Here is a 13,218-nt window from a genome sequence, read left to right on the forward strand (position 1 = left end):
CGTCAAGATTGAAGGCGAACTAATTGAGAGTTACAAACCGTTCAGGACTTTCAGCTAGATATCCACCCTTAAGGAATGCATATAGAATCATGTCGCTGTAACGGCATAATGGAAATTAATGGCATATGATGGCGTGCAACCGAATGCGAAACAGTCTGTCGTGGAGCTCATCGTGAAACTGGCCATCCTTTAAGGCGTAGCTGCAGGTAGTGCGACAATATGTTTTATAGGCACAGTAAAAATAAACAATCAGAGGCTTAATTTGTCCAGTTGTTTCAGGATCACCGACGTTGAGCGCTGTCGGGCTGGGCTAGCACTTGAATGGGTGACCATCCTGTCTGTCGAGCGCTGTTGGTAAGCGGGCCGCACTCAGCCCTTGTGAGGCAAATTGAGGAGCTACTTGATTGAGAAGTTGCGGCTCCGGTCTCGGAAAATGACATACGGCCGGGAGAGAGGTGTGCTGACCACATGCCCCTCCATGTCCGCATCCAGTGACGCCTAAGGCCTGAGGATGACACGGCGGCCGGTCGGTACCGTTGGGCCTTCATGGCCTGTTCGGGAGGAGTTTAGTTTTGGTTTTAGGTGGTATGAACTGCAACGTCACACACTTTTCAGGAGCGATAGTTTGCTATAAAGGAGTATGATTTTATTACACAGACCAGAAATCAAGCAAAATCAAGATCTTTCGACCAGCTATTCACCAAAATCAGTGGTCATATCATGGTTGTAGTTCTCTTACGCCCATTTTCCCATGCTTGCTTGCTGTGATGTAAATATTCCCTACTACCCTACGCGCGCGAAAAATAGTCGGAGGAGGCAGAGCCCTTTCAACTTCTCGCAGAACAAGAAATAACTTTCCAGCCAATTTACCATCCATATTAACAGTCGGCATAATTCTATACGAAAGCATTAAGGCACTGATGTTAATTGACCTCGAACAACACTCTTAGTATCTCTAATTTCCAGGGTCCCTTTCATATGGCTCTGAGCACTATGGGACTTAACAGCCATGGTCATCAGTCCCCTAGAACATAGAACTACTTAAACCTAACTAACCTAAGGACATCACACAACACCCAGTCATCACGAGGCACAGATCCCTTTCGTATACATTTCCTCTTCAAATCAAAGTTGAAAACAAATTTCGTACTGAACGATGGGAAAAATTTGTTTATCTCATCTGCTCATTTTCGGACCATTTCCGCAGTTTGCTGTGCATCGTCAAATCGTTTGAAATTTAGTAATCTTAAGTCTTCCAGTTCTGTAGCACTGTTTGAAGTTCTACAAACATCCACTGCTTCGCTTGAAATCACTGTAATCTTCATCGCGCGCAATTTGATGTTCATAACCTAGTAGGTAACTATCATGCACGTCCTGTAAATTGTATCGAAACACTCAAACACCAGTTTTTGTGAAAAGTGTTCCTTGTCCTCCCTTAAATATCCGTAGTTTTCTTTATGGACCACAAGGGCATATTGCTGCGGACTTATACTAAATCTCTTCATAATCGTTTTAACTACGCTGCGGATGATCTTTCACGTACGTAATCATATTCATTACCCGCTCCTTGAACAACGGTTGTCCTTTACTACGTTTCACTGGGGACGCGATTTGTGGCTTCCTGACGAAGATGAGTAACTACATGGTTCGACATCTGTTTCAGTATCACTCTCGCTTGTTAAGCACGTACCGTCATCATTGTACTCCTCGAGTACATTGTCCACACAGTCGAGCGTATACCAGACCACACATTCAAGAGACTCATCTTGTAGAAACATTAACATTTCATCTGCCACTTCTTTCTCAGTCTGCGAAATCCTTTGGGTTCCTTTCTGAAGAAATGTCAGCTTCGGCAGCTGTTGTTGTGGATATAATGCAATGTTCGCTTTGTCTATTGTTGGCATTGCTCCGTTTTGCATCAACACCACTAGCACTGTAGCACTGTTGTGAATTAGTCACCGTTTAAACAGTTCAACTGCACATCGTAGTCTCATGCTGTGCACACCATTGTAAACCTCGAGTCCCGCCCCCTGTTGCCATTAGCAGCCAATACCGTGAGTGCATGGCAGACAATATGTGAGGCATCGAATGCCATTAACATCATTGGCCTTTTACGACCTCGCCCTCACTGGGTTCCTTGTAAGAAGAGTCAGTAACATCCAGCTCCTGAAATGACCACGACAAGAAAGGTAAATGAACGGGAGGAAATGGCTTCATGTTGTTTGATTTCAGTGATATATGTTTCTGTCCAACAGTTTATTTACAACTCCAACTTTCCTCGTTACTAACAAATAGTCACTTATTGAATATTTCATACTAAATATTACGGCCAAAAATAAATTACATTATACAACGATAGCTGTTATTATTACTACACAGGTCAACACCATCTGGACGGAGAGTTAGAACTACACGAATGTGCAACATGCGGAATCAATAAAATCTATCTCTAGAGTTACCAGAATGAAAATTTCACTCTGCTTCGGAGTGTTCGCTGATATAAAACTTCGTGGCAGCTTAAAACCGTTTGCCCGACCGAGACTCGAACTCGAGACCCTTGCCTTTCGGAGGCAAGTACTCTGCCGACTGAGCTACCCCAGCACGAGTCAAAACCCATCCACACAGTTGTACTTCCGCCAGTACCTCATCTGCTACCTTGCCCGTGAAAGACAAAGGTCCCGAGTTCGATTCTCGATCCGGCACACTCTTTCAATCTGCGAGGAAGTTTCTTTAATAATTGAGGAATTAGAGAACAGAATAGTAAATGAGTCCCGACAGCAACTGCACTCTGGTCAAAGGTGTACCAATTCCGCTTTTAACCTGCCAATGCTTGCCCGACGGGCAGACAGGCAAGCTGCTATACTCCCATCCAAGCCGATCTATGCCTAACCCAAGCAGGCTACAGAAGTCTTGCTTGCCTGCCCGTCTTCCCGCTCAGCTACGCAACGTAACAGTTTATTATGTACACTTTTATTGTAGTGTTATAAATAGGTTCGGAAGCTGACGAATAGTCCGTTTTATATCAGAGTATTACAGGACGAGGGTCAATATACAGGGTGTTACAAAAAGGTACGGCCAAACTTTCAGGAAACATTCCTCACACACAAAGAAAGAATATATATTATGTGGACATGTGTCCGGAAACGCTTACTTTCCATGTTAGAGCTCATTTTATTACTTATCTTCAAATCACATTAATCATGGAATGGAAACACACAGCAACAGAATGTACCAGCGTGACTTCAAACACTTTGTTACAGGAAATGTTCAAAATGTCCTCCGTTAGCGAGGACACATGCATCCACCCTCCGTCGCATGGAATCCCTGATGCGCTGAAGCAGCTCTGGAGAATGGCGTATTGTATCACAGCCGTCCACAATACGAGCACAAAGAGTCTCTACATTTGGTACCGGGGTTGCGTAGACAAGAGCTTTCAAATGCCCCCATAAATGAAAGTCAAGAGGGTTGAGGTAAGGAGAGCGTGGAGGCCATGGAATTGGTCCCCCTCTACCAATCCATCGGTCACCGAATCTGTTGTTGAGAAGCGTACGAACACTTCGACTCAAATGTGCAGGAGCTCCATCGTGCATGAACCACATGTTGTGTCGTACTTGTAAAGGCACATGTTCTAGCAGCACAGGTAGAGTATCCCGTATGAAATCATGATAACGTGCTCCATTGAGCGTAGGTGGAAGAACGTGGGGCCCAATCAAGACATCACCAACAATGCCTGCCCAAACGTTCACAGAAAATCTGTGTTTCTGTGTTGATGACGTGATTGCACAGTTGCGTGCGGATTCTCATCAGCCCACACATGTTGATTCTGAAAATTTACAATTTGATCACGTTGGAATGAAGCCTCATCCGTAAAGAGAACACTTGCACTGAAATGAGGATTGACACATTGTTGGATGAACCATTCACAGAATTGTACCCGTGGAGGTCAATCAGCTGCTGATAGTGCCTGCACACGCTGTACATGGTACGGAAACAACTGGTTCTCCCGTAGCACTCTCCATACAGTGACGTGGTCAACGTTACCTTGTACAGCAGCAACTTCTCTGAGGCTGACATTAGGGTTATCGTCAACTGCACGAAGAATTGCCTCGTCCATTGCAGGTGTCCTCGTCGTTCTAGGTCTTCCCCAGTCGCGAGTCATAAGCTGGAATGTTCCGTGCTCCCTAAGACGCCGATCAATTGCTTCGAACGTCTTCCTGTCGGGACACCTTCGTTCTGGAAATCTGTCTCGATACAAACGTACCGCGCCACGGCTATTACCCCGTGCTAATTCATACATCAAATGGGCATCTGCCAACTCCGCATTTGTAAACATTGCACTGACTGCAAAACCACGTTCGTGATGAACACTAACCTGTTGATGCTACGTACTGATGTTCTTGATGCTAGTACTGTGGAGCAATGAGTCGCATGTCAACACAAGCACCGAAGTCAACATTGCCTTCCATCAATTGGGCCAACTGGCGGTGAATCGAGAAAGTACAGTACATACTGATGAAACTAAAATGAGCTCTAACATGGAAATTAAGCGTTTCCGGACACATGTCCACATAACATCTTTTCTTTATTTGTGTGTGAGGAATGTTTCCTGAAAGTTTGGCCGTACCCTTTTGTAACACCCTGTAATATACATACTCCTTTTGAGTTATTGTTGGCCAGAAAATGGTGGATTTAATTTCTGCTTTTTCCCTTCTCGGTGTTTTTCGGGCTTATTTATTTGTTTATTTATTTATTTTCTATACGAATGGTTTTCTCTGCAACTTCACCTTCCCTCGACGGTTATTGGCTATTGTCAGCTCGAACCACGACCAGGTCACCTAAGTGTATGTTTTCTGTAGTAAGCAGAACCATCTCTGAAAATAAAGATCGGTGCAGTAGGGAAGAGTAACTTAGAAGGATAATGTGCCGAGGTGAAACAGCCAGAAATCTTGGTAACGAGGTCATTACAGGTGGAGCACAAGCATGAGGACGAGGATGAGAAAGCAAATCGGCTGTGTGCTTTTAAAGGAACCATCCCAGTATTCATCTTAGGCGATTTATGGGAACCATGAAATACCTACATGTGGCTGGAAGGACTAGTACTTGGACCCTGCTCCTCCCGAATGTGAATCCAGTGCCCAAACAATCCCGCTCGATAGAAGAAGAATTGCTGTTGTCCACCGTCAAAAGTAACTTCTGGAGCTCCCGGTAATCCCTAAAAGTTCTTCCTTATATTCAACACGTATTCTGACACTGTCTCCTTCTTATTCAGTTTCCTCTACTTGCGTTCTTCGCTAATGTTTTGCCTTTGATCTCCTCTTCACATCTGCTAATATTTATGTGTCCTTTCTCCTAACCGTCGCCAACTATCCAATCTTTCTTTGTGATTTTGCAGTTAAAATCTATAACTATTGTAGTAAATATCAGATTTTCGATACTATGATTTTTTTAAGTTTATTTCTGATTAAGAAGAGCTGACAATGTCTCCATTCAGCCTAATGAGAGCATATGATAAACTACTTGAATTTTATTTTACAAAATTGCACTCAAGCTTCTAAAATGGGGACCAATCGAAAAGGTACCATCACCCTGGAAGCGGCAATATCGTTTACGTTTCAAGCTCTTATCCTAATTTACCTGTCACATATCGCAAATAATAATTTAATTTACTGCAACATGTCGAGGATATTCCACAAATATTCTGTAATAATGGAATCTCAATCGACTGTTTTCAAGTGTACAGGCGCCCGCAGCTGTCACACTTATCCCATTCCTTCTCCCAATGTCCCCTTTGCATCCCACACCCCGCACCTCCTCTCTCTCTCTCTCTCTCTCTCTCTCTCTCTCTCTCTCCCCTGTGTGTGTGTGTGTGTGTGTGTGTGTGTGTGTGTGTGTGAACTCATATCAGAACAAAAAATGTTTTTACGGCTGAGGCTATAAGATAAAAAAATTTGTTTCCTTGCGCGCTTGTTACAGCTGAGCGCTATCCTGCGAGAGGTACATTACTTGCAGCAGATGGGATACGAGGATATACCGCAAGAGGCCCTTGATCTGTACGAGAAGGGAGAGATCTTCCGCAAGTACACCAACAGCCTCAACCAGACCATCACCTGGTGCGTAGCTCCAGCAGTACCTACGTAATTTACTGATGGACTAGAAATAGTCACATGGTTAAAGATCAGTGGCCAGAAATATTACAACTGTATTGTTCATTAACAAATACCAACACTAGAGTACACGCCCTTGTCTTTCAAGAGCACAGGAATTGAGAACTGAGAAACTATTGTTACTTATGAAGCGAGACAAATTGTTTTATAATGATTAGAAAGTACAATTTTGCACCTAACGACTTATAAAAGAAAGTATAGTTCCCGAGATATAAGGGGCGATTAAAAAGTTTCCGTTTGAAGGCCATAGGTCCAGAATCAGTATACCAATCAGGCAAAATAGCCGTGGGCATTGAGGAAGTTATCGCACCCACGCAGCAGGTTGAAGATACACATTTGGTGTCCTGCTGTGTGAAAAAGCCCGTAACTGCCTGCTGCATATTCTCGTCTGACAGGAATAGTCGACCCTTCGAGGCATTTTTTAACAGTCCGAAGGCGTGATAATCGCATTGGCAGAGATCAGGGTTGGAGAGCGGTTGCTCGAGTGCCTCCCTCTTTAATTGGCGTAACTTCTGCGTTGTGAAATTTGCGATATGCGGACGTACGTTATCTTGAAGTAGCAGCACACTTTGTCGCAATTTCCCGAACATTTCACACTGATTGCACACGTTCTTCATTTTCACATAGATGTTTGCCGGTGTTTGGTCTTCGGCAGCCAAGAAAAAGAATAACAGCGCGTTGGTCCTGTTAAACGCATTTGTAAATAACGCCGCCTTGATTTACGGTTCCGCATTTACTACACTACTTCGAAAAGACACGAATGCCACACTACTCGCTTGCTTACATGTGGGTGCTTCTATATCTGTATCGAAGTCGCGCTATGTAGAGTCGTATGCCCACTGGCTACGGATAGAAAAAGGAAGTTCCAAGTCGCTTATAAGGATTGTACGAGGCGTATTTTTTGAGTAAGTACCGTTTTGCCATACCGCGGCCGCAGCGCACTGGGTACCTACATCTGTTGTCTACGCACTGACGCCATTACAGTCCGATTCTCCCTTGTTTACGTTGTGTACGGAGTGTTTAAGATGCCTCCGATAATCGTGAGTCCCGCCGACTGTGAAGTACGGTTCAAATGGCTCTGAGCACTATGGGACTTAGAATCTCAGGCCATCAGTCCCCTAGAACTTAGAATTACTTAAACCTAACTAACCTAAAGACATCACACACATCCATGCCCGAGGCAGGATTCGAACCTGCGACAGTAGCGATCGCGCAGTTCCAGACTGAAGCGCCTAGAACCGCTCGGCCACCAGCTGCCGGCGTGAAGTACGGGCTGTTGTAAGATTTCTTAGTGCTAAAGTCCTAAAAGCGATCGATATTCATCGTGAGATCTGTGCAGTTTACGGAGAAAACTAATGAGTGATGGACTGGTAAAAATGTGGGCGAGAGCATTTAAAGACGGCCGCACAAATGTGCATAATGAACAACGGAGCGGGCGTCCTCCAGTCGTCAATGAAAGTTTGGAGCAGGAAGTGGCCAATAAGGTGAGAGAAAACAGACGCTTTACGATTTCATCCTTGCGGGATGACTTTCCTAATGTTTCTCGTAGTGTTTTGTATGGCATTGTGACCGAGCACTTGAATTACCGAAAATTGTGCGCACATTGAGTACCCAAAATGTTGACGAATATGCACAAAACCAAACGTTTGGACAGTGCATTGACTTTCCTTGAGCGGTACCAGAACGAAGGTGATGCTTTCTTAAGCCAAATTGTTACGGGCGATGAAACATGGGTGGCCTACGTCACACCAGAATCAAAGCAACAGTCCATGGAATAGCGGCATTCAGATTCATCCAGAAAAGTGAAGTTTAAGCAAACAATTTCTGCCCGGAAAATCATGTTCACAGTTCTTTGGGACAGAAAAGGAGTAGTGCTTGTGGAATTTCTGCCTTGTAATGAGACAATAAATGCAGCCGCTTACCGTAAGACATTGCACAATCTGCGCCGTTCAATTCAGAACAAAAGACGTGGCAAGTTGAGAAAGGGCATCATTTTGCAGCAAGACAATGCCTCTCCGCATGTGGCGAGTCAGACCGAAGATCTCATCATATCTTTTCGATGGGAAACTCTAGATCATCCTCCGTACAGCCCCAATCTTGCGCCCAGTGGCTACCATTTATTCCTGCACTTGAAGAAACACTTGGGCGGTCAACGTCTCCAAGACGATGAGGAAGTCAAAACAGTGGTGATGCAGTGGTTAACAAGTCAGGCGGCAGACTTCTATGAGGAGGGTATTCAAAAACTGGTACAACGTTATGACAAGTGCCTCAATATTGACGGAAATTATGTAGAAAAGTAGATTAAGGTACAGGCTTTCATGTAAAAATAAAATTATTGAGATATCTTAGCATGTCTTTTTTTTAATTTCAAAACGGTACTTACTAAAAAACACGCCTCGTATTACAGGTCTAACTGCTAACCAAAAACATTCTTCAGACATACAAACTAACCGTTTTACTAGCCACTTCTGTGGCCTACAATAAAGAAATTAAATCAGAAAATTATACCAGTTCAAACACAGTAACACCACGCACGATGGAAGTCCGACCTTGCCTTAAGAGTTAATCAACAGAATAATTACTCGAGTAAGCCTGGATCAGCATCATCGGAGACCACGTAACCGTCTACGATGCCGATGACGTGACGACTTCCAGGCTTCGACGTGTCGGCGATCGGCAGATGAGGACAGCACCTCGGCTGCTACCAGGAGAGGCTCACTCGATGAGGACACCTCTCGTGCCTCGGCGCGGGCCTATGTAGTACGCCCGCTCCAGGATACATTGCTGACTACGTCCGGTCACGTGGCGAGAGGAAGAAAATGGAACAGTAGATACCGCGACCTCTGGTGGCGCAAGTGATGTCGCCTAGAGGCCGCCGACGAGAGTTTGCGTTCGCCGTCAGAGCGGCAAAGGTAACCCCTACTCTGTCCGGGACCAGCTTCACTGTCTGGTTTCGCGGGAGGCCGGCACTGCAGGCGCTCGGCGTAGAGACTGCTGCAGCAAGGCCATCACACGGAAACTTTTTGATCGCCCCTTATAATATGGAATAAGCGAACTAAATACAATTGAAAACTCTTTTCTGGAGTTTTTTGAAATATCAGAGCAAATTGTAGATAAGTGAATGTTTTGATCATCGCAACACAGCGTGTATCAAAAATGATCATCCGATTTGGCACGTCTATATTTCTGAAACTAGTAGACATAGAAAATGAATTTTGTTTTTTGATGAACGGGACACTCATTTCATGCCTTTCCGTAGGTGTTCAATATGCCCCCCTTGCGATGCATGGCATATGTCAGTGCTGTGTTCAAATTGTTCCCAGCAGCGAGCATGTCTTGAGTTACAACTTCCACAGTTGTTATGCAATGCCCCAGTTCATTCATTGTTGCTGGTAACGGAGGCACATAAACAGAATCTTTTATAAGCCCCCACAAGAAATAATCACATACAGTCAGGTTCGGTGACCTTGGAGGCCAGAAATGTAACGCAGAATCATTTGCTCCAGTGCGACCGATCTGTCGTTCAGTAGTCCTTTGATTTCAAAATTCCCGCACTTCCACATGCCAGTGTGACGGTGCCCCTTCCTGTTGGTAAATGAAGTCATTCGAATCAGTTTCAAACTGTGGGAAAAGGAAGTTTTCAAGTATATCGAGATATGTGCTTCCTGTAACACTGTTCTCGGCAAAGAAAAATGGACCATACACCTTTACTCGAGAAAGTGCACAAAACACATTAAGTTTTGCAGAGTCCCTTTCATGTACAAATTCATGTGATTGTTTTGTACCCAATATTCTCACATTATGACTGTTGAACTTTCCATTTAAATGTTGCCTCGTCATTAAACACTAAACGTGGAAGAATAATGTCATGCTCCATCTTACCATGAACATAATTACAGAACTCCACACGGTGTTGTTTCTCACCTTCCCACCTTCACGAAGAGCTTGCAGTAGCTGAGTTTTGTAAGGTTTCATGTATAAACGTCGACCCAACACGCGCCAGTCGGACATCTGGAGCACGTTGAGCTGTCGTGCTGCACGGCGAAATGTTCATGCCATCATCTGATGCTCTGTAGCTCGTGGTCTCGCGGTAGCGTTCTCGATTCCCGAGAACTGGGTCCCGGGTTCGATACCCGGCGGAGTCATGGATTTTCACCTGCCCCGAGATGACTGGGTGTTGTTGTGTCGTCTTCATCTTCATCATTCATCCCCATTGCGGTCAGAGGAAGGCAACGGCAAACCATCTCCACAAGGACCTTGCCCAGTACGGCGGTGCGGGTCTTCTGTATCGTTCCCCTACACTCTGTCAAGAAGCATGGGACTTCATTCCCATTTCCATAATGCTCTGCGCTGCAAGAGGATCCACACCGTGCCTAGTCTGAAGATCATGCTGAACAGTTATTACCGACCCGCACTGCGCAAAAGGTAGAACACAAAATGCTTTCTGTTGTTCCGACACCATTTTTACTACATACATCGAAAAAGTTTTTGCATCACCCCGGTTTCGAGAACTCCTGAAGACAGACGTTGACTGTGGATATTGTATGACAGCCACAGTCCCTTTGACTCTTCAGAGCTGTCACTAAACCGCCCAAAGATGTAAACAACCATGCATGAGCAGCGCCTATTAGACGGGGGGTGTCCGACAGCCGATCAGTTCCAGTCGTTCCACGGGGAAGAGGTACACGGCCCATGTTGTCTGTAGTTCAACCATGCCTAGACGGTCAATAGCGCGGTTCGACGGCGTCCGCTTTGTGACTCTTAACATACAAAGTGACCTTTTGATATATGTTGCCCTCTTTACAGCCCTTAATCTGTAAATAGCTGGACAGCTAAAATGGAAATACAATTACTGACTTCATCCTTCACATGTGACTCAAGATCTGCAGACAGGTGCACTTCCACATTTATGTCTCGACTGGAAGTATGCTAGATTTCTGATAACGCAATTCCTACCTCCGAACTAACGGAGACAGCTACACTACTGCCCAATTAAAATTGCTAAACCTAGAAGAAATGCAGATGATAAAAGGGTATTTATTGCACAAATATATTATACTAGAACTGACATGTGATTACATTTTCATGCAATTTGGGTGCATAGATCCTGAGAAATCAGTACCAAGAACAACCACCTCTGGCCCTAATAACAGCCTTGATACGCCTGGGCATTGAGTCAAACAGAGCTTGGATGACGTGTACAGGTACAGCTGCCCATGAAGCTTCAACACGATACCACAGTACATCAAGAGTAGTGGCTGGCGTATTGCGACGAGCCAGTTGCTCGGCCACCATTGACCAGACGTTTTCAATTGGTGAGAGATCTGGTGAATGTGCTGGCCAGGGCAGCAGTCGAACATTTTCTGTATCCAGAAAGGCCCGTACAGAACCTTCAACATGCGGTAGTGCATTATCCTGCTGAAATGTAGGGTTTCGCAGGGATCGAATGAAGGGTAGAGCCACGGGTCGTAACACATCTGAAATGTAAAGTCCACTGTTCAAAATGCCGTCAATGCGAGCAAGAGGTGACCGAGACGTGTAACCAACGGCACCCCATACCATCGCGCCTGGTGATACGCCAGTATGGCGATGACGGATACACGCTTCCAATGTGGGTTCACCGCGATGTCGCCAAACATAGATGCGACCATCATGATGCTGTAAACAGAACCTGGATTCATCCGAAAAAATGACGTTTTGCCATTCGTGCACCGAGGTTCGTCGTTGAGTACACCATCGCAGGCGCTCCTGTCCGTGATGTAGCGTCAAGGGTAACCGCAGCCATGGTCTCCGAGCTGATAGTCCATGCTGCTGCAAACGTCGTCGAACTGTTCGTGCAGATGGTTGTTGTCTTGCAAACGTGCCCATCTGTTGACTCAGGGATCGAGACGTGGCCTCACGATCCGTTACAGCCATGCGGATAAGATGCCTGTCATCTCGACCGCTAGTGATATGAGGCCGTTGGGATCCAGCACGGCGTTCCGTATTAACCTCCCGAACCCACCGATTCCATATTCTGCGAACAGTCATTGGATCTCGACCAACGCGAGCAGCAATGTCGCGTTACGATAAACCGCAAGCGCGATAGGCTACAATCCGACCTTTATCAAAGTCGGAAACTTGATGGTACGCATTTCTTCTCCTTACACCAGGCGACGCCGGTGAACTGCAGTTTGTGTATGAGTAATCGGTTGGAAACTTTCCTCGTATCAGCACGTTGTAGGTGTCGCCACCGGTGCCAATCTTGTGTGAATGCTCTGAAAAGCTAATCATTTTCATGTCACAGCATCTTCTTGCTGTCGGTTAAATATCGCGTCTGTAGCTCGTCATCTTCGTGGTGTAGGAATTTTTATGGCCGGTACTGTATTATACTACATGCTAATAATAGAGGCATGCATCAGTGCAAGAGGACGTGCCACTGGGTATCAGAGGTACGGGTGTGAACAGCAGTCTGGACCGCCACCTCTGAAGGTCTCGCTGTATTGTCGTATAGATGCAATGTGTGGTTTTCATGAGCAATAAAAAGAGCGGAAATGATGTTTATGTTGGTCTCTATCCCAATATTCTGGATAGGAACATGAGGGCAGGCATATTCGCCGTCAAGGTTGCGGTGGACCACGTCTGACCTCCACAAGGGAGAATCGGCGTATTGTGCACCAAGCACATTGTGTTCCCTATACATCCACGCCTGCCATTGAAAGAAATATTCTGTCATCCCGCGCCATTGGTTGGAGACTAGCAGCAGTCAGCCTAAGGAATTACCGTCCCACGCATAGGCTGCCGTTCACACATCAGCACAGACGGCTGCATTTGGAGTGTCACCGTGATCAGGAAGCACGGACGGCTGATGAATGGCGTCACATTGTACTGAATGATGACTCGCAGTTCTCCATTACCCCGAATGACCATCGTCGGCGAAGATGGCGTCGATCCGGGGAGAGATCCCACTCTTCTAATGTTTTGGAGACGCACAGCGGTGTTAATCCTGGCGTCATGGAGTGGGAAGCCATGGAGCATAACTGTGACGGATGGTTGCGACTGACAGACCTCTGAT

At 45.6% G+C, this 13,218-nt stretch overlaps 1 protein-coding gene across 1 annotated transcript in view; it reads left to right on the forward strand.

Annotated features, from left to right (window-relative positions):
- Window positions 1-13,218, forward strand: part of LOC124606003 (dynein beta chain, ciliary) — an 809,537-nt gene that overhangs the window by 184,085 nt on the left and 612,234 nt on the right. The window contains exon 15 of the mRNA XM_047137965.1: window positions 5,974-6,110. Within this exon, the coding sequence (XP_046993921.1) occupies window positions 5,974-6,110 (137 nt within the window). The remainder of the gene's footprint in view (window positions 1-5,973; window positions 6,111-13,218) is intronic.

Source organism: Schistocerca americana, chromosome 3, assembly GCF_021461395.2.
Source record: "Schistocerca americana isolate TAMUIC-IGC-003095 chromosome 3, iqSchAmer2.1, whole genome shotgun sequence".
Classification (NCBI taxonomy): Eukaryota; Metazoa; Arthropoda; class Insecta; order Orthoptera; family Acrididae; genus Schistocerca; species Schistocerca americana.